We start from the raw sequence: 26592 nt of genomic DNA, 5'->3' as shown, positions 1-26592 counted from the left end.
ACTCACTGTTTCCATCACTGGGCTTCAGTGACACCTTGTGACACATAGAAGATATTACAGGACTTTTGCTTTTCTTCTTCTTCCCTGCAGTTGATGAAGAGGCGGTGCACAATAAATGGTTTCAGTATTTTAATGCAAATGTAAAAAATCTTGTTTGTAAAATGAAATAAGAAGCAATCTATAAACAAGCATTAGTCCACAACTCTGACAGAATATGTTGACCACATGTGTAAAAAACTAATTTAAATACACAAATTCAAAGAGGCAGAACAACCATGAATATATCAGACTTTTTTAAAGAAAAAAATTATCTGAATCTGATCATTTTATATTGAAGGGCTCATATTTCTACAGCAACTGGGGCAAAGAGGCTTAAAACTTTTTGTGTCTCTTTTTCACAGATTTCTCTCGGAGTTTTGGATACGACCCTCAGCGTTGGTGCCGTTTCCTTTCTAGACCCACAATTAATTTGGGACACACTGAGAAATTATAACAGCTGCTCTTTGTTACTCATATCTTGCCTGTAAACCGATGAACGCAAGGAGATAAAATATTAAATTACAGAGCTCATCCATAAGCACCAGTGATAGAACAATAACGTGAGACTGACATCACTTTCAAAGTGAGCATTAAAAGATAATTATTACCATATATTTGGGGTAGACAGAGTTTAATTAACCCAAACGTTTCAGAAGAATACAGGAAAAATATATCAACAGAAATCTGCTGGATTTAATATCAACACTGATCATAGTTTCAGTGAGTTGACCTCTATGATCTGCTGCAGGATGCTGTCTACGTCTGTGGTCTCCAGGCTGATGCCAGCCAGGTCCAGCTGGGGCAGCAGGGCTGTGAGCAGCACCACCACGTTGTTACGGATGTCGCGCAGATCCTCCTGCGCTGATCTGTTAAGAGAACAGCTTCATTATCAAAGCTGGAAAACTTCACAGGTTGCATTTCACATATGAGTCACTCAGGTGAAAACTTCCTGTCAAAGGGAAAATTACCTTCTATTCACACACCAGCAAAAATGAAGAACAAGAACATCTAAATAAGTGTAAAGGACTTCAGTGTTTTTGGGGAAGTGAGAGTAGAACCAGCAGACAGGTGGTAAACACAAAAACTGGAATTCATAAGAACATTGTTTAGATGGATTTATCTTTTAAACAGGAGAATTTGTGTTTACTTTGGTTTATTTTGTCTGGTGAAAACATTCCCTGCGCACAAATGTCATCCTGACAACTGCAGGAAATGACTCCAAAATCCAGGACTTTACAAAGTCGGTATAGAGACAGATGTTAACACTGAGAGGCAGCAGCTGGTCACGCTTGGTGAGCCTAACCTTTACAAAATGAGGTGAACCTCATGGACACTGTCAGCTGATTGTTCGTGTGTCTTTACGTTGGACGGACAAAGGTAGTAAATAAAGTCACAAACACTGAAACTGAATTTATTTTTTCTGTTGTCCACTACCCAAGTCTTTCATAAATCTATGTCTGAGATCTTGATTTCTAACCAGGAAACAAACCAAAGTGTGAGCCAGCATGAGTCAAACGAGAAGAGCAATCGATCAAAAACTGATTTAAAAGATAAATTTCATCATTATTACAGAACATACACACCTGCTGTCTTCACAGGCCTCGCTGTCACAGACTACGGTCCTGCTCTGAGTTTCAGTTTTCTCCTTCCTGGGTCTGTTCAGCTCGGGCTGCTCCTTCAGTGCACACAGGGCTCTCTGATCCTGGACCAGCACAGGCCGGGCCGGGCTGCTGGATGAAGCGGGGCTCTGATGCAGAGAGAGGACAGAAGAAGAAGAGAGATCACGTCACAATTAGCTGTTAGATCTTCATTTAAGATGAAGAGTCTGAGCTGATTAAGACGACTTAGAATAAAAAATTTCATATATATACAGAATTTCAAGCCTTTAACGCACCAACAGAGCATCCTGAGCTCAAGTATCATCTTTTTCATCTTCTCTAATTAATTCCCAAAACAGCTACTACACATTTCTACTGGCAGACATATCTTATTACTTAGCTATATTCTGAATTAATACAGTAGGATGTTCCTCACAGCGGCACTCCATGTTTCCATTTAACTTAAACTTTAACCAAAAAAATACTGCTAAAATATGAATTAAATGAGTTTCCTTTAGCTGGTAATAATAATTCAAATGAAAACTGGTGTTGCAAAGGAAAAGTGGCTCTTGCTTTGTGATTTAATTTATTTATGTCTGTATTTATGAACCAAGCCACACCACACAGAGTAAAATACTGCAAACCAAGTGATTTATGAGGCATGAATAAGTAAACGCGGTTTAATTTATGATTTTCATTGAGTTTTTCATGATCTTAATAATGAAGCTAAAATATTGGACATTAACTCTGCTGACCTCAGCCATGTCCGTCTGGCAGCCGACCTCTCTGCTCGCGGTGGATGCTGCCAGGTCTTTTGGATTTTCAGCACCGTTATCGGCAGATGTCATCGTGCCTTGAGATGTTTTTGTGACTTCAAGACCCAGAAGCCTCCGTAGCCCCTGAACCTCTTTCTCCAGCCCAGCCAGTTTCTGCTCTTTAGCCTCCTGCTCACTCCCTTTGAGAGGCAGCGGCCTCCTCCACGGCCCTTCTGTTCGACTCAGTGGAGAGACCATCACAGTCTGGGTGGCGGGGAGCGAGTGCGTCCAGGTGAGGCCTGTCAGTGTTTGCTGCACCGCGTCGCCTGGTTTCTCTAACCGGCTGCTACTGTCCTGCTCGGACACGTGTGTTTGTTTGTCAGGATTCTCTGAGTCAGGCTGTCGCTCCTCCCAAAGGCATGGCCTCTTTTTCCCACTGTTAAATAACAATCCCGATTTCCTTCTGTGGCTACAGAGAACAAATGCGAGTCAGTTTGTAGAAGATCAGAACTGTGAGAAAATATCAACATCTTTCTTTAGTGTGAGCCTTCATGGGCTTGATCTTGTCTTAAAGTTCTGTTATTATTGTGTGAGCTGAACACAGTCACAGCTCTGACAACTCTCATGTTAGCTGCAGCAACTTATTCTGCAAATAGTCACTAGCAATGAATTTATGAGTTTGGGTATTAAAACATGTTCATGTTAACTGAGGGACTAAATAAATAACATAAAGAATATTTTTAACAGACCATCTCATTCGTTAACACATGGCTTCCTGTTTTCAACAGTGTTTCTGACCAAACATCCACAGAGTTAAACAGAAATGTAGAAAATCAGATCTACTGTCAGTGTCCTGCATCAGGACACACACTCACAACACAACTTTGTCAGGGAGTCTCTCTTGTTTTCATTATGAGTTTTTCATTATAAATCTAAATGAATATTATTAAGTATCTGCTGTACTTGTTATTTGATTGTTCACAAGTCTGAACGTGCACACAACACGTATGCAACATACCCCACCTTACTGTGTCCGTGCTCTGCTCCTCTCTCTCCACCGGCTCCACGTCCGCGTCTTTACCTTCAAGGTTGTGAGAGTTTGCCTCATTTCCCTCGTGCACCTGTCCTTGTGTGATTTCTGTCTCGTCTCTAATGACCGTGTCTCTTCTCACAGATCTTCCAGCTGTCACCCTGTTGTGTGTCTGTGCCTCGTCATTCATGTGTGTGTCTGTGAGGTGATCTGTGTTTGTCTCATCGTGCTCAGGTGTGTTTTCCTCTGTGTGCCATCGCTCCGATGTGTGTGTGGACTGGAAGGTGGGCTGGCTCGGCTCTGATGAACTACGTGAGAGGATTTGATGTTTTGCCGCTCGATCCTGGAACTCACACACCTGCAACACACACAAGGAAGCACATTAGAGATACATGTCTAGAAGTGTTAGACAGTACAGTGGCACCTTGGTCAATGAGGAAGTTCCCTAAAGTTTCCGTATAAGAAACACATTTCACGTACCTCCAATGATTTTTCTCGTTTTCTGCTTTTGGGATGCTCCCTGTCGGAAAATCCAAACAGATCAAAGAGTTGACAGATAATTAATATATGCAGAGATTTAACTTCAAGAAAGTCAATTTTCCTGTCACCTGTTGGCAAATGTCACTGTTCATCTCTCTCATCATTCTGAGGTTACAAGATTATCATCTAATTTTGAGATTTTTACTATAAAGATTTGGTTGGAGTCACAATGTGATGTGTAATGAGAGATTATACCAGATATTTGAGTCAGGGTTAAGGTTAGGGTCAAAAAAAAAAAGAAAAAAAGCTCAATATTTCAGCAAATCAGTGCATCGTATGGTGAAAAACACTGTGCACAATAATCTATTCTGTGCTCAATAAATCAGTTTGTGTCTTTGCTTTTATCAACATACTCTTCGTGCATAACAAACCTCCCACTCAGTTGTACTCATGGTCTTTCTCTGATTCCTTTTAGACTGGGACCCTGTAGCATAGGTCTACCACAGTCACACATATGGAATTTATACAGTTTTTGTAACACACCTAATTTCATGAACCTTTATGAAATTTAGTCTGTCGTTTATTAGCTTGCGACCTAGCTCGCAATCTAGCTAACTTCTGCCCGATAACCAGTAGTTACCTCAGGAGGTTAGCTAGTTCAATGATTCCAGCTAATAAGCCTTTAACTTAAAATAATATTAACAATGATATAATTAAACTATATTAAACGTTCAACATGTTTTTGGTATAAAATCTCTCAGCGCAGTGACACAGAACAGTATGAGTTACACGTCCACACGTCTTAGAAACTGATTCACTCTCATCATTTCAGGCAGAGAACATCAAAACTCTACTTTTCTCTAATTGTCAGACTCATACAGTCACAGGGACAACCACCGGAAATAAGGGTATGAAACTGACAGATGGTTACCACAGAGTGCACGAGGACACACACACACACACACAGACACACACACACACACACACACACAGAGACACACACACACACACACACACACACACACACACACACAGACACACACACAGACACACACAGAGACACACACACACACACACACAGAGACACACACACACACAGACACAGAAACATACACAGACACACACACACACACAGACACAGACACACAGACACACACACACAGACACACACAGAGACACACACACACACACACAGAGACACACACACACACAGACACAGAAACATACACAGACACACACACACACACAGAGAGACACAGACACACACACACACACACACACACACACACAGATGCAGTCAGAGAAGAGCAGAGAAATTGGAATTTACTGTTTCTTGTGGTTTTTCTGGTAGCTGGGTGTCAGCAGCTCCTCGGTCTCTTCTGCTTCCTCTGGTGAAGAGCAGCTTCTGAAAAACGCAGAGACCGGTCTGAAGTTCGAGGCCTTCCTGTTCCAGCCAACACGCTCTCACACCCCACGCTGGCCTCTGTCTGTTAAAGCACGCGAACACGTCCGGAGTCTCCTGACTGATTATCATTTTGGACTGAGGATGTTGATGCTCACGGTTGACCTCTTAACCTCTGAGCCACTTTAAGGGTCCCTCCACAATAACAGTATCTTTCCTTTGACCCTTCCTGTCTGGTGAATGTCACTGCCTCCACTGCAAGCTCTCTCACATTTTAAATCACAAGTCCAATTCACGATCAGTCATATGACATCATCCCTTTAATTAGACACTTTCTAAATATTAAATCTGAATTTAGTCCTTTTTTTCTGATATTGCTTCACAACACATTGCTGATAGTGTGGAGGTCTGTAGTTGCATATTAATGCTCTTCAGTTTTTTCTGTGTTCAGATGATACCTGTGTATCCCTGACAAAAACTCAAACTCCTTCACGTGTCTTTTAACCAACTGGAGCAGTGTTCAGGAGGGAGGACCTGCCTGGCTGTGGCGACTGCCGGCCCATTAAACACTCACAGTAAGAAGCGTTGGTGGGGGCACAGGGAGAGACGTGAGGCAGAGATAGGTGAAGGGACAGAGGTGTTCTGAACACAATGGGACATTAGCTGCTGCCACAATTTGCATCAAACATCATACTCAGTCAAATCTCAACACAAAGCCATGAAACACATATTTATAGATTCAGGGTGACACATCTTATCTTCACTGTCCAGTGTGAATAAACGTTCATAAATCCAATTAGAAATCCCTCCACAACTTCTTCAGCGTCAACATGATCCAGTGATACTTCTCTGCACATCACACTACAAACAGGAGCTGCTAATATTCAGCGTACTTTTAATACAAATTACCAATATGATCACAAATAGAGGTCAAAAGGAGGTTTTTAGGTCAAGTTTTAGCTCACAGTGAACCCAACTGAGGCCGTAGCACCATTATACTTCCGCTTTAGATTCCCCAAAGCATTGTGGGAATCTTAGTGAGAAAGTACATGAATATTTACTTTTTCATGTTCACAACAACATTTATCTTGTGGGTGTGGCGACGAGGTGTGAGTGGAGTTTTGGTTCTGTGTCAGACTCTAAGTACAAAAACTGTGTCTGAGCTTCAAGAAAATAACGCAGGAAGTCGATCATTAGAAACACACACCTGTAGCGTGGATTGGGGTTCTGGCTGCAGTCCCAGCTCTCAGGAACTACACTGTAATGGGTCGCTGGCACGCTCCGCCACTTCAGGCACTCTTCACACTGGAGCCACAGGGGGCCCCTGCAAATACAAATACGTGTGAAGATTAAGTGGGAAGTCGGCTAAAAATAATAATAATTAGAACTATTTTCAAATTATCTCATGATATTTGTGCACATGAACATGTTCAACAGCCACATACAAGATAAAAATGTTTCCTATTGTACTCCTGAATGTTTCCTAGTTCAGCATATAAACGAGTTCCCTGCCTCAGCGTATGAACTCTTCTTCAGAGCAGCATCAGAAGCAGCGTCTCAATTCTCTGATTTCAAGCTTTGGGAGAAAAAAAATCACCTCATTTTACTTTTGGTTGAATTAAATTCCTACACAACAGATGCAGATTATCAACGGATCTGCACCTGGTGTGGTAATTATCCATAAAAGGCTTGTAGAACATGAACTGGTTATTTTCACTCCGTCAGTGGTTTTAAGACTTTCAGGTACAGACAGAGTCAGATGGACCAGAGGAACCGGCCGCACCAGCCATGTTTTCATACTAATAATAAAATGATTAGAAGAGGAAATGATTCTAGAGTCTTGATATAAAAACAAAAATGAATTTAGCACTGTGTGATAGATGCAAGGAGAATGCTGTCAAGTTATGAAGACACTTGTAGGTTTCACAAATTGTTCTACTACTGCCACCCCCCCCCCCCCCCCCCAAAAAAAAAAAAAAAACCCAAAAAAACAGTTGACACTAACTCCTCAGTGTCACTCTTATCTTCATTTTCATCTCTGTCTAGAGCCTGAAACTCTCGCTCTCTGGCCTTCTTCTCTGTCACCTCCTTCCAGTAGTCGTTGAGTTTTAGGCCCAAAGCACCGAGGGTGAGTCTTGAGAGGAGAACAAAGAAAAGAGTGAGTTTCTTTAGCTGTTTTCCTTAATCACACACACACAACTGCGTCAGTAAGACAAGTATTTCTTGACAGGTTTGTGTCACTGAAGAAAACACGGTTGCTCGGCCAAATTGACTTTAAAGATACTGTGATCATTATCAAGAGCTGCACAACATTTACATCTGATGTTGTATTTGTGGAAGATGAAAGTACTTCCAGGAAGAGCCGCATGAGTCATTGGTGCTATTTGCTCAATACCTTGTTAATACAGTAAGTAGTACTATTGTCTGCCTTTACTGGCTGTATGACAAGCATCGGCCCAAGCAGCTCGTTCCTGCAGAGCTCGTATTGTCACAGAACATCTTGTGTGTCTGACGTGGTTTGTTTTGTGTGCGTGCTGTACCTGTATTCTTTGGTGTACTCAAAGTCTTGCTTGTTGTGAGCAGGTTTGAGAAAGTTACACTCGATGATACCGATGACCCCGACTCCTGCTCTTTGACCTGAAGCCTGTGGAAAATAGGGGGTGAGATTTAAGAAGAAGCAAGTGGCCATTAATACTACCTGCGGAGGAATGACTGCACAGTAAGCTCCTTTCACCTTCAGCTGGCAGCCCACTTTCTCGTAGGCTTTAATGAGCCGGTTCCTGTGGTACATCATGATGCCATAGTGATCTCTGTTTTTCGGACTCAGCCCAAAGGTCACTTTCACCTTCTCTTTCTGACAGACATCAGTCAAGGTTAGCAAGACAGGGCATTGGCATCTTTCAGGTCATGTAAATATTTAGCAAGCTCAAGATATCATCAGTGCACAGAAACAAAAGGAAGAGACATTGATATTTTATGGTTGATACTTACTACTTACTTATTGATAATATCTATATTTACTGCTATTTTAATAGTAAGGAAGCTGTTTTTTTAAACAGAAAATAAGGAAAGTGCAACAACTTGAGAGTAGAATCATCCCAGAAATATATAATGAATAAAACCAGGTGTCATTTAAAAATGTTCAATGTTAATGTGATCTCATACCTGAGTTTCAGTACCAACACAGAAACCTTCGAGAAACATCAACACTACAAAACCATTTTCCCTTCATAAAAGACGCCAGATGCTCAGTGCTGTCAAAACAGTTGCAAAAGAAATTTGTCCAAACCAAATGATCTGATCGAAGATTAAATAAAGAAGAACTTTTGACCTGACTTTCAACACCAGCTGTCACAACTCGACAGTTGTCAGTACTTGTGCTACGTATGTATTTCGACTGGTGCAAAAGCAGAATTAAGATTTGATGCCCTGAGCTAATAATGAAAAATCAGCAAATTTGTCAGCTAGATGTTGATTGGTTAGCATTACTATTAACTGTTTATATCACTGGGTATCACAGATTCACAGTAAAGTGCGTTGTGGCTGTTTGACCAATCAGGTGTAGGAGAGGTTCATGTTTATGTTACAGAGAAAACCTTCAGTCTTGTTTGTGCAGCTTGAAATGGCGTCTCTCCCACTAAACCACACCTACCTGACGACTTCACCAGGTCCACACTAACCTGAGCTCCACAAACGCTGCTCACTTCACGAGAGGAGACGACAGGATGTAAACAAACGACAAATATGAAAGTGAAACGACAATCTCGACAGATACCAAACCCACATGAATTGGATCTGTGATGGTTGTTTTCATTTACACACAGCTAACAAACACACACAAACACACACACACACACACACACATGGATAGTGAAGGGATACACTGAAGTGGGGTTTGTACACGTCATGCTCAATGTGTGTCAGCCTCTTCGACACCAGCTTGGCAAGAATCTTCTTCCCCCTCAGAACGATCTGTGTCCTGGGCTTGAGGTACAGAACACTGAGGTAGGCCTGAGACAAACAGAGAGACAATAAAAACCGTAAAAATAAAATAAAATCTCCTGGTAATTTGTTTCTGGTCTGACACTCTGTTAATGCTCTTTATTGATGATTAGATAAATTAGCTTGAAGGTAAATTTTTAAGCTTTTAAAACTCCCCTCTCTGTGTTTCTCACACAGGAAGCTCCCGATCACAAACACGTCACGATGCTACACACAAAACACATCAGAAACAAACTGTGGCCTTTCACATGATGAGACAAACGCTCCACAGCTCTCCTGACACCAGCTCCTCCTGATCTGTGTATCTGAGCGAAACGTGTTCTGTGATTTGTTTTGTTTGTGTTTGTTTTGTGATTTTATGACTTTTTATCATATGCACTGCACTGATATTGTGCACACTGATATATTCACTAATTACAAAGTGTAACATATAATTTTGCCCATCAAGGTTGTTGGAAATGAGCTTCAGCTAAATAAACATGAGCAGTTCACTGGACGCTGCTTCTTTCTGAACTCGTACATCTTTTTATAACAACTTGATCTCAGCTTTAAACTGACTCTGAGGCAGCGTTACTATAAAACCACACGTACATTTAGAGAAGAGGTGCTTTAAACTGGCACACACACACACACACACACACACACACTTACACCCAGCCAGCCACACACACACTTACACCGAGCCAGCCAGCCAGCCACACACACACACACACACACACACACACTTACACCCAGCCAGCCACACACACACACTTACAGCGAGTGAGCGAGCCAGCCACACACACACACACACACACACCCCCGGCTGTGTAGGACTCACTGCCATGTAGGGGCTTACCCAAACCTTAACCACAACCACGACGTCTCTTGACTCGTACTCTGCACCTAAACTTAACCACTAACCCTAAACTCATCCAGTTCAGTGCTCTTCGTCTCCGAATGGACCCGGACGTCCGTGCTGTGTGATTAAAACCAGGTACTTTCAGTTTTGGTGATTTTTATTTTTTGAGATAAATCAGGATTGAGTGTTGTGTGACAAAAAAACCCTCATTTCTTAAACCATTTAAAACCCACTGGATCATCACATTGGTGAAAACAGGGTGATTTTTCTTATCTCATGAAAGATGGAGATGTGTTTTTCACAGGGCAGTGACGATATGTGTTTTCAATAAACATTTTAAGCTGCGTTACATGTTTGACAGATGCTGTACTACATTATTTATCCCGACTGTCTAACAGAGGAAGAGTGAGACAGTCTCCTCTTCCACAACCTCTATCTGCTGGAGAAGATCCTGTGATGCTACTGAAAGCTCCAGAACTGCTACTAAATGGCCCTTGGTGGTGGTATTATTCTCTCAGCCTGTTTCCAGGGTCAAAAATGTTTTTAAATTTTCAGTTCCAACTTTTTGGACAACATGGAAGAGAAGTGCTGAAAATATTGGAAATATGAACCAATTCCACCACAGGTCTGCTGAGGAAGATCCTGTGACCTGACTGAAAGCTCAGGCTGTTTCCACACCTTTAGGGTCATACAGTATACCTTCAGCGTCGACTCACCCTGAGGCTGTAGTACATGTCAGGGATGTTCTGTTCAGCTCTGGCGGAGCCACTGTTCTTCAGTCCCTTCTTCAGCTCCTCGATTTGAATCTCTGGCAAACGGAAGTCACTCACATCGCTCTCAAAGTCGATCTCCGGCTTTCCATCTTTGGCTCTTCAAGACAACATCAGACATCAAAGGGAGCAGTACCGCTGCCCTCAGACCAGCTTTAAAGGAGCTGTTTATAAGTTTAGCTAATGTCAGCATTAACAGCTGTTTACGTACCAGTCTAGACGAAACCTGTCTCCACTGGGGGAAACCAACTCCAATGTTAACACTGGTTTGCTTCTATTTCTATCCCTTCTTTCTTCTACTGAAGCTAACCTGCTGACTAGCTCCTGTCACTTTCTGATAGCAAGTCCCTGTAGTGTCCACTCCACCCTGAGGAAGAAGACCCGCTCAGAGGGGGGGTTATAACCTCTTTTCTTGTAAATGCAACAGTGACTGAAAAGTACTGAGTGGGAAGCAAACGGCTGTTTGTGCCTCTGGATATGTAGCAACAGCAAAACTTACAAATAGCTCCTTAAACTACACAAATGGGCAGGATCTCCTCCTCATGATTTGGATATGGTTAATCTTCTACTCTGTATTTGATCAATATGATCATTGTGGAGACCATTTTGTCTCAAGTGGAAAGAGGAAGTAAGACAGAGGTTTATCTGAAAAATCAGCAGTTTGCAGCAATTTAAGTCAAGTAAGTTCAGAACACCAGAGGGAAAAGGGGTTTCATGTATTTAAATATCCTCTGCTCTTCATATTTGAATGTGTGCTGCTTTGCATGGATTTGTCTGAATGCATGCTTAAACAAAAATATGTGATGATGCCTATTTGCCTATCTGTGTGTGTGTTTGCATACTCATCAGTCTCACATGCACTATATCAAACTTTCAACAGACAAACTCAAATCAATTATTTCTGTGTGAACTTCTTGAGTTCACACAGAAATGGCTGCACTGCTCGTAGTTAACGAGTGTGAGAGGATCATTACCAGTCTCGTGTCAGGACGCAGCTCAGGACCCGGACTGGAAGCAGCTGGATGCAGCCAGCCTGACCCTGACCAGCTCACTAACTGGTCCACATCACCTCGGACCTCACAGTTCATGTCCTGGACTTTCTTGAAATATTGTGTAAAAATGGTAATTTGTAAGATAAACATGTTAAATGAGCTTTAAAGATGCTGTGTGTATTTATTTTAACCTTTCGACAGACTTATGCTAACCATTTCCCTCTGCTTCCAGTCTTTGTGCTAAACTAGGCTAATTGCATGAGAGTGGTGCTGATCTCATCCTCTAACTCTCTGCAATTAAGCGTATTTCACAAAACGTCAAACTAATGTTCAACTTTTTTTTTTAAATTTTGAACTACTAACATGAAGGTGAAAAAAAAACATAATTTGCTTTCAACCTATGTCCAGCAGGAACAAATGTGTGATTCTGACCTGCGGATGTTCCAGATTAATATCTTGGTGCCTTTTTTGGAGAGAATGGAGTCAAAGTGTGTGTGTATCTGCTCCTGGGAGCTGATGATGGAGTGCTGGAGGATGGCTGCCAGACTTGCCTCTGAGTCCTCTGTCACCACCAGCGACTGTACCACCGAGTTAAGGTCAGGACGTAAAGGAGTGTGCAGAAACGGCTTCACGTCTCTTTGCCTGCCTGGAATGGCTGTTAACCCTTTCATCATGGTCTCGCTGCTTTGTGGTAATGACACCAAAGAATCATGAAGACGTGCTGATGTTGAAGAACACACACAGACACACAACGTATCTAATGGTCTCAATATTCTTTTCTTTCCGGTCCTTGTGTCCTGTGTGTGTGTAAAGGATATTGGTTTGTTGGTTGAAGGGGACGATGGGCACGATGACGGCCTGGGCCTTGATGTTTTCCAGGTAGGTCTGAGACAGCATTCCCACAGTCTGGCAGCCGCCGTTCTTGGTGAAGATGAGCGCGTCACGTCCCAGACGCATGGAGCCAGACTTGAAGCCGTTCCCGTACACGCCGATGGCCTGCTGACTGGCCTTACCTGAGCCCTTCTCTGTAAAACCAAAACTGAACATGAAGGTGAAGGGGGGAGTCAGGACATAAGGACGTGTGTTTGTGTGTATATCAGAGACACAACTTATGCTTATTTTTCACTGTAGAAAATATTCAGCATTTAGCTAAATGAATTACTGATTCAAACTGGTTTCAGCTCTCTGTAGAAGTGTAGCTACTTACAAATGTGTGTGAATTTTGTAGATCTTTGAGGGAGTGACTTGTACATTACAAGTGTGTGTGTCTGTGTGTGTCTGTGTGTGTCATGTGAGAAAAAGATACCTAAGATAAAATGTGTGATCTGGAAATGCTGGTGAGTCACTCTTTGTGGTTTAAATACAGGAACACTGTCAGTGTGTATGACGTGTAAGACGACAACATTTCTGTTATGACATTTTTTTCATGTGTTTTTCACTTGCACGTTAACTTCATGCAGATGTGCATGCATCTGTTTTACCTGAGCATCTTGTGCAGCTTGTTGGGGGTCATACCACTGCCATTATCAGTGAACGTTAGACAGTGATGACTGGCCTCCTCCACAACATCTATCCAGATCTGTTTAGCAGATACACCAGGGTCTGATGCATTGTCTAGAACATGAGAGAAAGAAACAAATGAACACTGGATGTTTGCAGCAATTTGTGTTTCCATTTCCCATCCTCACACAACACATGTGCACTGCACGGCTGCCAGTCTGGGCTGTTGTTTCAGGTGGGTTGTGATATTTCCTGTTACGTTTTGTACCATTTGGGTGAAAAGTTCAGCTGTATTCTCATTTCCAGTGTCACTTGAGTTTATAGCAACTATGCTTTTAATGTTTTCATGCATTTCATAAAACAAGTGCAAGAGCTTAACAGAAATGTACACAACGAGAAGGTAGGATGATAAATTACAACTGTATCTCTGTTACATTCATTCATTAATAAACTTAACACATAAAATAACAATTTCCTCAAGTTCCTTGTAAAATGGGGCAAAGGTAACTGCCCCCACCAGTTGATGATCCATGTTGAAGGCATAATAAAATAAAAAATAAAATAAATTGAGATGTATTGAAATACATCCCCAGTTGGACTTTGTTTAGCAGTGTTATCACATTCCCAGGTCTCAGCCTTGGTGTACTTTCCGTACACCAAGGCTGAGCAGCAGGCATGTTTGAGCTGTAAAAACACAGGTGTAACTGGTGTAATCAACAACGGCTCTGTTCTGTTGTCCCAGTAAGTCCTGACGGTGTGACAGTGAACCAGCATGAACAACACCAGGAACATGAAACAGAATTTTCCATTTAGTGCTGTGGGCTTTCAAAATATCTCCTGTAAAAATATACAATGCTAATTCCTGCAGCAACAGTCAGAGAAACGAAGGCACAAGCATATTCAAGTATGATAAGTATGGTGACTGTAAATTCACTTTAAATACCCTGTAGCAAGTTAGTGTACAGTATGGGAACAGTACACAGTTGACCTACAGTACAGAGTGTTTGTGTTATGTTGTCTCGTGCTGTATGTACTCAGTCACAATATCATAACCACAGTGTGTAGTGTATACGGTGCTTACAGCTTTATACTGTACATACTGTATGTGCTAATACATACACTGTATTCTGGTTTAGTCTACTTCTCTAATCTGTTCCAGTGCTAATGTTTATACCTCGCTGCTATGACCTTTTACTTCCCTTGTGTGACATCAGCAAAGTGTTCCTTGTGTCTTGACTCTGTCTTCACCAACACCGTGCTGCAGGTGTATCTGTGCAGCTTTCTGTGCATTGTTGAGCCACTATTCTGAGCAGCACAGGCATCATTATAAACACCAGGTTTTCAATGCTAAAACACACATGGCCTGTGACTCTGCACCGTGATGTACGACAGTGCATCTGCGTTGCCACACTCCCCGGCCGCCAACAGACGCTCAGCCCGTCGGAGCCTCCGGCAGAGCAGAGGTGATGCTGACAGCCAGGACGCGTTCAGGGACCAGACCCGGAGTCTGCGCTGTACTTTACCACAGAGCCCGGTCCAGACTCCGCTCACCGGAGAGCTACACGACGAGGTGCAGGGAAGCTTCATCGTGGCAAGGGGGCGGAGAACGACATTAAGTACGATAAAGTTCACGTATTTAACATGAAAACATTATTTAACAACGCGGTTATTACCATGACGGTCTGTGTACTGACAACAGACGCTGTGTTCGGCGTGTGCCTGCAATAAAACCATGCAGGGTGTGAAAGAGGAAGTCCACACGGTCCGTTTTAGCATCAGCACAGCGTCCGTGCAGCTCAGCCCACGGCGGCGGAAGAGCGCACGAATCAAGCGAAGTGTGAGGGGCAGCGAGCGGACGGCGGCCCGCTGCAGGTGCAGGAGCTTACCGATCAGTTCCGCCACGGCGCTGAAGGGCCAGGTGTGACTCGTAGAGTTGCTGTTCAGGAAGGAAGGACTCATCTTGAAAAAAATGAAAACAAGTCAGTGAGTTTGAGTCAGTCGTCATTTTCAGTCGTCTGCTCCTGCGGCAACAGTAAATTAGCAGTATTGCACAGACGAGGCTGCATCCTGAGGACCAGCGCCTCCGGATACCTACAGAGCTCAGGCGGATCCCGTGCTCGCTCAGCCTCGCCATGTTCTGCGACTGAGCGCGTCCCTGCCGCGCAGCCGAGACCCGGCAGTGGGCGTAGCGCGGCCCGGCCGCCGTCAGAGGAAGTGCGGTCCTCAGGACACGCACGATGCTTCCCCCTTGTTCTGAGGTGCCGGCACTTCACATACTTGTGCTCCACAGAGGGAAATGTTGTAGTTTCTACTGCACTACATTATTTTGACAACTTTAGTTGTTTTACACATTTGGGTTAATTATACAAAAATATATTCAACAAATAAGCCATGATGCGTCATTAAAGGTTAACATGAGACTCCAGTGATCCAGCTACCTTTACCAGCTGCAGTATTAAAGTGATGCAGCCTAAACATTAAAACTTCAATAATCATAATCCACTAATATAATATAAATGCATATCATCCTGAAATGGGCCATTCTGCATAATGAGTACTTTTACTTATGGTACTTTAAATATCTATATTTTGATGTAATATCTTTGTACTTAGGTTAAATTTGGAATATTATGGTATTACTGTTTTTACCTAAGTAAAAGATCTGAGTACTTCTTCCACCACCGTACATCTCTGTGGGCTCTCTGCCCGACCTGCCATCTGTAGGCCAGTCACCACAACAAACAAACAAACAAACAAACAAACAAACAAACAAAGACTTTTTCAGCCAGCTGAACCATGAGCTACTCCAAGGGTTGACACTTCAGCAGCTCTGTAAAGGGTGTGTCTTCCAGGCTGTAGTAAACACAGTTTGCCTATGAAATATATTGCTGTCCCCTTTTCCTGAGAAACATCTAGTGAATCACCAGTTAGACTGGAGGATGTGTCAGAATCGTTATTGCAAAGCTGCACAGAGTGTAACACTGGAATATCTGCACAGTTAGATAATGGTAAAACTAAAGCCCTTGCAGGAGATGAACAGCTGTGTCTTATTAATCAGCAGCTGTTTGGAATGTGTGACATTCATTCAACCACATTGTTTGTGTGAAAGTGTGTAAATGAAAATAAACTTGGTAATTTGTTAAATGTTTCAGACAATATGAGAAGTCTTGTAATGCTTCAGCAGCTGACTGCACTGTTTGAGACAGGAGCTGCTGTTCGAGTCCTCAAACACATCACACCCCAACAATACTTGTCAATCCTGCTGATGTCTTTTAAACAGCAGGCTGCCTGAAGGCATCTGGGTAACGCTTTAGATCACAGCCTGCAACATACTGCGGAATTACCCCAGAGTTATGGTGTAATCTTTTGTACTATAACAGTGTACCAGTATAGTACATACCAATATACATATATGTAGGTACTGGGGAACAAGATGTGAAGTTATGGAATAAAGGGGTAATAATTTAGGAATTTACAAAGAATTTATGCTATAGTTTTTTTTCATCCACTGGGTATCTAACCCAGTGTTACAGGGCACAATGTGACATACTGATAATAATATGGAGGTTTGAGTAACTATTCTATTATTACAGATATGTATGTATGACCTACTGAGCTATACCCCGGCCGTTTGGAAGGAACTATTATCTAACTATGGGGGACTGGTTATAATGAGGTATTGTGGATGTAGTGTGATGTTGCTGCGCTATATTATAAACAGGGCATGGTACATTTTTAAAGAATTTTGAACGGATCTTAGAATCCAATGGAATAATAGACTTTTATTTTGAAGGATGTGTGTTAGCATTTTCGCTATCACGTTGCCCAGATTCTTTAAGTGTTGCTGATATTTCGGCAGTGTGCTCATTTCAAATGGCGTTCATTAGTGCTGTTGTTTTAATCAGATTCTAAAAAGATAAGTTCCTAAGGTTAATACTGAAAGTAATTCCGTATTTTTGTATTTTATTTTCTGACCTGCACTTGCCACACTTCCGGCTGTGTTTCCGCTTTGCTGCAGACCTTCCATGTGCACTCTGCCGGTCTGTGGTGTAGTTCCTCAGAAACACCTGTAGTTTCAGTGTAATAAGTAGTTGTGTTTTAAAACACGTGTTTATGTTCAGACACTCGGGGGGAAGCGCCTGAATGTGACGTGGCCGTGACGTCATGCCCGGTGTCCCGCTGAGGCCCTGAAGGTCCGCTCTTCACAGCAGCTGCTGATGCTGCCGGTAGGCAGAGTGCATCCCTCCAACCCTGCCCCCCCAGCCCCCCAGCCCTGCCCCCCCAGCCCCGCCCCGTGTAAACGGTGAGCGAAGCACGCATTCATGTAAAGCTCGTCCCCGAGAGGCTGTGCTCGTACCACTATTAAACTACGGAAGCGCTGAAGGCCACTTTTTCGCAAACGTTAAATGAATGTTCCGTGTAGTCTCAGCCCTCTGAAGGTGTCTGAGCGGTGCTCTCAGGTTGTAGCCGGTTGATCCAGGTAGAACTGGGGGATGCAGCTTTCAGAGGCCGCAGTCAACACGACGCACAGCTGCATCTGAAGAGAGAAGACAGAGGAAACGCAAGAGGACAAACAGGCTGTCGTCTGTCAAAATAAGTTTAGATGTTGATTTATTTTTGTTCTTTTGTGGGGTTTTTTGTATTCTGTGTTTTTACTAGACTGCGAAGGTTTTCATATTTAAATGTCTTTTTTTCCTTTTTCAACAAACTAGTTTGTGTAATGTTTACATTCATTGTAGTTTGATGTCTCTTTTATTTGTGGTTCATATTTGTTATTAATAAATTGAAGAACAGACCAGGCACCCACAAGGTAGGTACCCAAATAACTACAGTATAAGTCTTTAAAAGACCCAGAATATTTCCCCTTTTATTCATAACTTCACACCCTGTACTTCATATGTACCTACATATGTGTACTGATAGTACTGTACTGGTACACTGTTAGTACGCGTTATTACACTTGACCTTGTGAGCTGTGACCTTCAGTATCTGTCCTGAGGCAAATTGTGAATGCACACAGTATGCGATCAGAGAACAAGCGAATCATCATCATCATCACCATCAGAATCACCACCAACACTTCTGTTTAATAACCTGCCAAAGGTTTTCTGATCAGCAGCCAGTGTGACCACAAGGAGCAGAGGATGGATCATAAAGTCAGTGAACTGACTCATTTTTCATAAAAAAAATTGCAAGAAAGCATGTGTCATATGTTCTTTCAAAAGTTACTGTTTATGAGTTAATTCAAACCGGGGCCAGAAAGAACCCAAATGTTCTTTCTGGCAAATTGTGTGTCAGGAGATTTGTGCAGAGTAGCTGACGCTTCATGAGCACATTGTGTTACACAGGGTTGGGAGTGTATACGCATGCATACAGGAATGTGTGTGTGGCTGTGTGTGTGTGTATGTGTGTTAGAGGCCGGGGGGGGGTTTGGATGAGTCCAGGGGCCAAGTACAAGTCTGAAAAGTTTTCAAACTTTTGACTGCCTGCGGATTTGATTATATGATTCCAAGAATGTTTCTGCAAACTAACAAAACCAGCTCAATTTATTCAATGATATTTTTTTACTGTTTACTTGTTGTAAATTTGCACTACATTTCAGTGTAGGTCTGGGCAATAAAACAATATTGATTATTCAATATTAAAATCATTTTATTATATTATGTCTCTCCATTTAAACATTACTGTAATTTTCATGTTTAAATGTTGTCAAAATAAGATTGTACAGTAAATGCTGTTTCATGTAATTTTGAATGTATGAAAGTGACAGGATTTTCTTGTTACAACATACTACCACTATATTGAATTTCTTACTCAGCACACAGTCCCTCACTGCTGCTGTAAATTTCAGGTTTAACACACTGCATGTTGTCTAATTACTTTTAATCCTTTTAAACTTATCAAAGACAAAAAAGTAAACAATAAGGAAAGAAGGAACGAAGGATTCCTTTTTTCTTTTATTATCATCATCTCCATTCTTACTGCAATCATTCAATCCCTTCTTGCATGAAAGAGTCCCCATCGTTGGTCTCCACTGTTGGAACGTTCCAGTTTTTCTCTCCATCCATTCACGATTGCGAAATAGTCCTCTTCAGAGAACTCCTGCAGGCGACACGGACAGGCCAGTGAGCAGTGTCGTTTCTGCTGGTTTTGTTTAGTGGATGAATGGTGTGATGATATATGTGTGCGGGCATAACCTTGTGTTGTTGACGTGATGTCTGTGTGTCATGTCTGCATACTAACCTCAATGAATTCATCCTTGATGGCCTCTGCTCTCTGCAGCTCGGTCTTAATCACCTGGATGAACTGGGCCGTCCGGTCCTCTGCCTGAACGCTGCAGAAACCAGCCTCCTGAATGAACTACAGAAGAAGAGACAGGAGGGGTGAAGTAGAGAGGGAGCAGCACCACCAGCTGATGGAAAGTAGAAACACATCAGCAACACATCTGCAGAGCGTTCAGTCACAGGAGGAGACTTTGACTTTTTAGGAGTTACCCAATATGCTTATCTGATTGTTTCCCAAAAGTTTTCACCTTTGGCCACTGCAAAGTAGACAAGTCTATCTTGTGTTCAGGTAATGTGTCATGAAAATGAAATGTTTTCTCATACGCCACCATAGAGCTCTACTGCTGACCACTTTGTAAATGTTTTATAGTAATCCATCCAAGTTAACAAAATGTCTGTACTTTTGCAAAGTTTCCTCATTGTTTGCTTGTTTGTTTCCTGACATTGTTGCAAAATATATGTAACAGAATGATTTCATAAGTTTACAGTGCACCACCATTTTGGAAAAACGAAACCAAACATGATGTGATGGATTATTAATGTGTTATCATTTTTTACAGACACTTTTGATAAAGTTCTACTACTGATAAGTCTATGAAAAGCTAATATCACCATATATGTCGGCTTGGATGATTTAAGAGTAGAGGGGTGAACCTTCTACTACTGAGAGCAGTTGGAACTGTGCACCAGTCCTCTCGTCACATAATTGTAAAGAGGACCAAAGGGCTGAACAAACTCTCACATAATGAGGCTGAACTGTGTGTTTACCTTGCCATACTGTGCGGGAGTATAAAGGACATAGCCTCTCTTTTTGACGTAGGCCTCAAACGCTGGCGTCCAGGGCTTCTCCCCACAGCAGTAGTCACTGATAAGCAGCTGGCCACCGGGTTTTAACCATGACTGGACACAAGCAAACAAATGAAAACTAAGTTAATAAAGTTAGACTGGATAAAGTGATGAAAAGGGAAAACAAGGGGGGGTCCTGCAATCCCACGGCTACGTCTATCTTGAGCTAATTATTTAGCCAAACTTTCACAGCAGGCATGATCACTCGATTGTGATTGGACCCAACGACACTTGCAGCTGGACGACAACATGAAGGTGTAATGTGTAATATTTATGAAATATACAGCCTGCCCTAACTTAGAATAATAATTTCATAATTTACATGTGTTATGGTGTTAACTGTGAAATGAAACATGAGTTTTGTAACATCGTAACATACTGACAGCTCAACAGGTTGCACCTGCAGGGGATTATGGGTAGGGGTTGCGGTTCAGGCTGCTGCTATGGCAACACAGTCATTAAACCACAACTGTGTATGACATCAAAATGTTGCTTTCGTTTGTTTTTGTTTATGTTTTGTATGATCTGCCAGATCTCCTGCAAACCAAATCAAAAATGGTTTGGAAATCATTTAAATGACAAATGGTGACTAAGTACAGGTGTCAAAAAATGAGAGAAAGTGCTCACATGGAAGCGTTTGAAGAGCGCCAGCTTGTCATCTATGTGCAGGATTGTGTCTCTGCTGTAGATCACATCAAAGGAACCTTCTGGAAACGTTCTCTTAGTGGCGTCAGCCACCTCAAACTGGACCTGATGTAGAGCATGTGCCATAACAAGCCGTAAACAAACCATTAATCAGACCATTATCTGTGCTGTTTAAACCAACAGGAAAAGGGAACATTTAGACATACTGATGGCAGCTTCTCAGTGATCGCCCTCTCCATGGCGATGTCCACCATGTTGTCTGACAGGTCCAGGCCAAGCACGTTCACTCCGAAGGTCTGAAACGGGTCATTATCATTGCCATCATTCTAATCATTCTAGTGTCCCTCTCTCAGCATCATTAGCATCACCCTAACTATGCCACATTCCTCGCCTCTTACCTTTGCCATGTAGAAGTCTCCTCCACCGATGCCACAGCCAACATCCAGAACCTTCTGTCCCGGCTTCAGGTTCAGCAGATCCACAAACTCCTGTTAGTACAGGTTCCAAAAGTTTCAGTTTAGGCCATAAAGTTCTGTGATAAAGCGCCCAATGCCTCCACAGATCATGATTAGGATGAAGATACTGAATGGTGCAGGTTTTATGCTATAATGTTAATTTCAGTATTTTTATTGTTTTGTTCATGACTAACATCAATTCTTTGTACCATCTTAGCAAAACGTTGTACAGTGATAATATTTCTGAAATGCGGGAATTTTGGAAAAGTAATCATATCTCACATTTCTTAGTTGGTAATCGTGGAAATTTGTCTGTAATAATGCTGAATAAAACACTCCAGTCTGCTGTCTGTATTCATTCATCTGGCTTTGTGTGCATTGCAGAATTAAAGTGCAGCTTCTCTACCACAAAGATAATGGAAACTATCAAAGACAACAGACTGAGAGGAGAAGAGCATCTGTTGATAAATCGCCTACGACAGAGGCCAGTTCTGCATTTGTTTGGTAACAACACTGAGAGTCTACAGCACCTAAGATCAGCAGTGCCTTGAGCTAAATGTTAACCTGATGGGATCGAACGCTGTTAGTTTTGCTGGTATTTATAAACCAAAGTTTTGGACAAATTGGAATTTTGACTCAAAACCATCTTGACAAATATCAACCAAAGATGGTGCGGAAGCTGCGTTCATCCTCTGAGGATGATGATAATCTGTACAAAATGCTGAAATATTTCTGTCAGGACCAAAGTGGAGGACCTGGGCAGAAATGAAATTTATTTCATGCTGTTGCTAATATCATCAACTTCAGCCACATCAAATCCTTTGCTTGCTGAGATTTTAAAATCACAACTTTGCTGCTATTGATTCCTTCCAGCCAATTTCTTTGGTGCTGTCCAAACTTTATTCCCACCTTGGTGGTGCTGGGTCCACCTGTGCTGACGTAACCAGCCCCGAACATCTTCTCATAGCGCAGGATGCCGCGGCTGGTGTACTGCTGGTTGTCCAGGAACTGCTGGAAGGTGCTGAATCCGTTCTGGGTGTGTGAGGAGCGGGGAACCTTCTCCAGCAGCCAGCAGATTTGATTGGGATTGTTCTTCATCTGGAAGGGGGGGGGGGACGAGGAGGTGATGGAGAGGATGGAGATGAGGGGCAGGGAGTGATGAGGAGAAAGGAAAGGTGGGTAGGTGAGGGGGTGGGGGTGGGGGGGTGGGGAGCCACCCGCGGCTACGTCCTTCTCAGTATAGTTTGAGTTAACATTTGTAAGACTTAAGGGACTCTACCTCAACATAGGTCTGAACTTTCTTTTTCAACACAATGTCGAAACCAAACTTTTGGCCCCCCTCAGGCCCCCCCGCTTGTATTGATGACACCAGGTGGCTGTACTGTGCCTCAGTGCGGTAGCAGGTGGGGTTGAAGTCCCTCTTGCTGTCACCTTGGCAGAAAGTTACAAGTTAAAACAAATCTTTCTCTTGTTGTATTTGTTACAATACAATACTGTTGCTTAACAGTTATAATCACCTGAAAAAAAAAAACGTTCCTAAAGTGAGATTCAGTTACTGTAAATGTTTAAATAGTGAATATGACAGAAGACAGATGTGGACATTTTAATGTTAGCTCCCTACCTGAGCGGTGGTTGCAGGACTCTCTGAAGAAAAGAAAGCCACCGGGCCGCAGCCAGCTGAGCATCTTCTCTATGAAGGACTTCAGCTCCTCGTCACTCAGGTACATCAGCAGCCAGTTGGAAAAGATGAAGTCAACACTGAGGAGCACATTGAACGCACCAGGAAATATGAACTGTGTTTGTTTTATTTTCATATACCTGGAGTCTTGTTGTAGCGAGTGTCCTTGTCTTTATGAACCGACTTCAGACAGATATTGTGACCACAGTGAGAAACTTGGTTTGCTTTGTTCTCATGAATTGTGAAATTGTCTAATAGTGGAGAATGTCAAGTATTTAGAGTTTAAGAGAAGCAATGCCCCCCAGTAATGATGCATTTTGGAAAGAATGGGTCGAAAATTCTGTGTTGCACTGTAACTGTAATCATTGTTCATGTGAAAAGTATGAGCCATAATTAAACTAAACATATAACTTATTTTCTTATCTTAAATAAAGCCAATAGTGAGATTTTGATGCAGAGGTTGCAAATATCTGATGTGTCTGTTGTCTGACGGCTGCACTAAATGTCACAGCAATCCACAGAACAATCCAACAGAACGATCCAACAGACTGACGCTGCCTCTCCTGCAGCCACTCTGCCACTGTGGCCAAGACAAAGTCACAAAGAGTTAATAAGCCACAGACGTCTAAACACACACCTGTTCTGGGGAACATCCAGCTTTGTGACATCAGCTTGGATGAAGGCAGCGTTGCTATGATGACCATTGTCCTGTCTGTTCCTCTCCACAAAGCTTTCCATGAAGTCCACAGCCGTCACATGAGCAGCCTTGGTCAGCAGGTGGCTGGTGTAACGACTGCAGAGACACATCAGTGTTACTGTGTAAATATGTTCTTCAGTGTCAGATACAGACGGAACCAGATCTGAAGCTTTTCACGTCTCCGTGCCGACGAGTCAGAGACGGAGGCTTATTGTTTTCTGGTTGTCCATCCATCCCATTCTTCCCAGAACGTCTTCAAATTTGGCACAAATGTCCACCTGGACTCAAGGATGAACTGATTACAGTTTGGAGGTCAAAGGTCAAAAGTCAAGGTCAGTGTGACAGCACAAAACACTTTTTTTTCCTTTTTTTTTTTTTACAGTTTTCCCAAATTCCCAGATAAAGACTTGTAGTAACTTGTATTTTCTTGAGTTTTGTGTGTGTGTGTGTGTGTGTGTGTGTGTGTGTGTGTGTGTGTGTGTGTGTGTGTGTGTGTAACCTAGTAAAGTGGGTTTCAGCCCTTTATCTGTTTGCATCTTCCTTTCCTGTCAAGCTGTTCTCATTTTCATGTTTTTTCTCTTTCTGTTGTCAGACAATGGAACAAGTTGTGGCTCATTAAAACTACGTTACCTTCCATTTCCAAGTTGCTGCTCTGCTGAAAAAAACCAAAAACTTTTAGCATGAAGCCTTGAAATATGATCACTTACTCAGTCACTCATGGGCGTTTGCAGTTATAGGGCTGGCCTTGCTGTTGCAGAGCATCACTGGCTCTTGTTTACAAAGCTTTTCTAAAGAACCTTTCACTTCTTCGTGGAAAGCTCATCAGACTCACTCCCATGTCTTTTGCTACAGACTCTGAACTTCGAGACCTTGAAAACCTTACTCACAAACTCTGCTACTACACACACAAACACACAAATACAGCTGTATGCTCACCCGATGCCAGCTCCCAGCTCCAGAACTCTGTATCCAGTCAGGCAGGGCAGGATGGAGAGGATCTCAGGCAGCTCATGCTCAGTCAGCTCCCTGGCACGAGAGTCCAGCATCATCTCCTCCACGGTGGCGTCCTGAGAGTGCTCCTTCCAAAACGCTGTCATGTTGCTGCGAACTGTGGAGCACACAGGTGTTCAGAGGAGGGGGCAGAAAGGTGTGTGTGTGTGTGTGTGTGTGTGTGTGTGTGTGTGTGTGTGTGTGTGTGTGTGGGTACAATAGTCTTAATAGTTTTGCTACCTTTAATAGCAAGAGAGTAGAGTAAGTGATTCTAACCTAATACATTTGATCAAATTCTGTCCAATTTCGAATGGAATTGATCAAGAGACCGGGGCAGAGACCCACGCCCCAGATGACCCCCCCACCCCCCAGTCTTGGGGAGGGGGGGTAAAAACTTGAATTTAGTCTCTGGATGAATTAATTTTTCACAATGGTGTCTTAAATGCACACACACAACAGGAAATACAAGTTGTATTTACGAAGTTCAAGGACCTTTACCCCAAGTTTTCATTTCCTCTTCAGTTACATCAGACATAAGACACACATCCAAACAAGAAGCAGACAACTCATGTTACTGTCATTCCATTTAAATGTGACACTTCCATGTTAATTCATAACTTTTGAACTAAAATTCCTCAGTTAAAACCCCACAGAGACCGTGTCTGGCACACAGATTAACCATTAGGCATTGATTAAGCAACCTTAAAACATCCACAGCTTCTGTGCTGTGAAGATTTGCACGGAATTTAACTTGTTCACACTTGTTCTCTATGACAATGTAGGATGTTTTACATGCTTTTAGAAAAAGCCCATGCTCTGACACAACAGATTTTCATCGTCAAAATAGCTTGGAAATTTTGAATGTGCCAAAAAAACAAAAAAATCCCTGAAATGCTTAATGACAAACACTTCAAACCTTTCTATTAAGCCATTTATCAACTTTGCAGAAAGCCACAGAATCCATTGGTGTGTGATGTGCACCAGCAGATAATTCAATATGCTTCAGGATATGATGCAATCATGCACCTCTGGGTTCTCAAAAAGTGGGCTTTATCCACACATCACCCAGTCCACCAGGCTTTGCTGCCAGCAGCACATACAAGTTGGCACTAACCTCTAATGTCTTCACAGACCCCCGGTTACACCCCCAGCATCAGGATAAGTGCCGGTTAACATTCAAGCAGACAAAGCTACAGATCTAATGACAGCTTCAGGCAAAGCACTGACACCTCCCAGCCCAGAGCACAGGATCACATCCACCAGCTGCTCCAACAAGCTGCGAACTCAGGAGTCGATCAGCGGGTTAAACCCACCACCTCCTCCGCTCATACCTCTCTCCATGGCGGTCTGTGGCTGGTCTGAACTCACGGCAGAATTAGTCACCGATGCCTGCTCAGGCTGACAGCTCTCGACAGTTTGATCACAGGCAGCTTCCTGTGAAACCTCCGTCTGACGGCGGGTCCCGTGAGCCGCGGGAGCGCTTTAAATACCACGGCCCCGCGGGAGGAGGTGGTCGCCAGGTGGGGAACTGACCATTAGGAGGCGCCCGGTGTGCTGGTGGGGGGGCATGAATAATCACAGGAGGGCA

At 42.7% G+C, this 26592-nt stretch overlaps 2 protein-coding genes across 6 annotated transcripts; both read right to left on the bottom strand.

Annotated features, from left to right (window-relative positions):
- Window positions 1-116: 116 nt before the first annotated feature.
- On the bottom strand, window positions 117-17617 carry LOC139605826 (MORC family CW-type zinc finger protein 3). Of its 4 annotated transcripts, none has more exons than XM_071457659.1 (17): window positions 17385-17617; window positions 15296-15368; window positions 13391-13523; window positions 12728-12948; window positions 12342-12489; window positions 10864-11017; window positions 9187-9315; window positions 8039-8158; window positions 7845-7948; window positions 7310-7438; window positions 6512-6628; window positions 5230-5307; window positions 3903-3954; window positions 3416-3780; window positions 2393-2861; window positions 1623-1786; window positions 117-905 (listed from the first exon to the last, which is right to left on the bottom strand). In XM_071457659.1, exons 2-17 carry the CDS (start codon window positions 15366-15368, stop codon window positions 749-751), a joined length of 2613 nt encoding a protein of 870 aa, XP_071313760.1. In that variant the 5' UTR covers window positions 17385-17617; the 3' UTR covers window positions 117-748. The 4 variants fall into 4 exon arrangements, with proteins under 4 accessions (XP_071313760.1, XP_071313758.1, XP_071313759.1 ...); XM_071457657.1 differs by lacking the exon at window positions 17385-17617 and adding an exon at window positions 15505-15699; XM_071457658.1 differs by lacking the exon at window positions 17385-17617 and adding an exon at window positions 15505-15696 and having other exon boundaries at window positions 3903-3942.
- Window positions 17618-18937: 1320 nt separating this feature from the next.
- pmt (phosphoethanolamine methyltransferase) lies at window positions 18938-26592 on the bottom strand. Of its 2 annotated transcripts, none has more exons than XM_071457661.1 (12): window positions 26336-26592; window positions 24951-25122; window positions 23955-24110; window positions 23261-23397; window positions 22919-23070; window positions 22549-22737; window positions 21583-21672; window positions 21391-21480; window positions 21167-21289; window positions 20462-20593; window positions 19653-19769; window positions 18938-19511 (listed from the first exon to the last, which is right to left on the bottom strand). In XM_071457661.1, exons 1-12 carry the CDS (start codon window positions 26343-26345, stop codon window positions 19401-19403), a joined length of 1479 nt encoding a protein of 492 aa, XP_071313762.1. In that variant the 5' UTR covers window positions 26346-26592; the 3' UTR covers window positions 18938-19400. The 2 variants fall into 2 exon arrangements, with proteins under 2 accessions (XP_071313762.1, XP_071313763.1); XM_071457662.1 differs by having other exon boundaries at window positions 26373-26529.

This window comes from Trachinotus anak, unplaced genomic scaffold, assembly GCF_046630095.1.
Source record: "Trachinotus anak isolate AG129_WGS33_773 ecotype Australia unplaced genomic scaffold, CSIRO_AGI_Tana_v1 ptg000021l, whole genome shotgun sequence".
NCBI classification, from domain to species: Eukaryota; Metazoa; Chordata; class Actinopteri; order Carangiformes; family Carangidae; genus Trachinotus; species Trachinotus anak.
The sequence above is the reverse complement of the archived record's forward strand: the minus strand, read 5'-3'. Positions and strand labels throughout refer to the sequence as shown.

What these genes read in the sequence shown, in the direction of transcription:
- LOC139605826 (XM_071457657.1), bottom strand. Translation starts at nt 15,543, where the DNA reads ATGGCGAGGCTGAGCGAGCACGGGATCCGCCTGAGCTCT. An exon ending in ACGGGATCCGCCTGAGCTCT is followed by an intron (nt 15,369 to 15,504) that starts GTAGGTATCCGG and finishes ATTTTTTTCAAG; the next exon opens with ATGAGTCCTTCCTTCCTGAA. An exon ending in GAGTACACCAAAGAATACAG is followed by an intron (nt 7,439 to 7,844) that starts GTACAGCACGCA and finishes TCTCCTCTCAAG; the next exon opens with ACTCACCCTCGGTGCTTTGG.
- pmt (XM_071457661.1), bottom strand. An exon ending in GTCCTGCAACCACCGCTCAG is followed by an intron (nt 23,071 to 23,260) that starts GTAGGGAGCTAA and finishes CTTTCTGCCAAG; the next exon opens with GTGACAGCAAGAGGGACTTC. An exon ending in CGCTCTTCAAACGCTTCCAT is followed by an intron (nt 20,594 to 21,166) that starts GTGAGCACTTTC and finishes GCTTGTGTCCAG; the next exon opens with TCATGGTTAAAACCCGGTGG.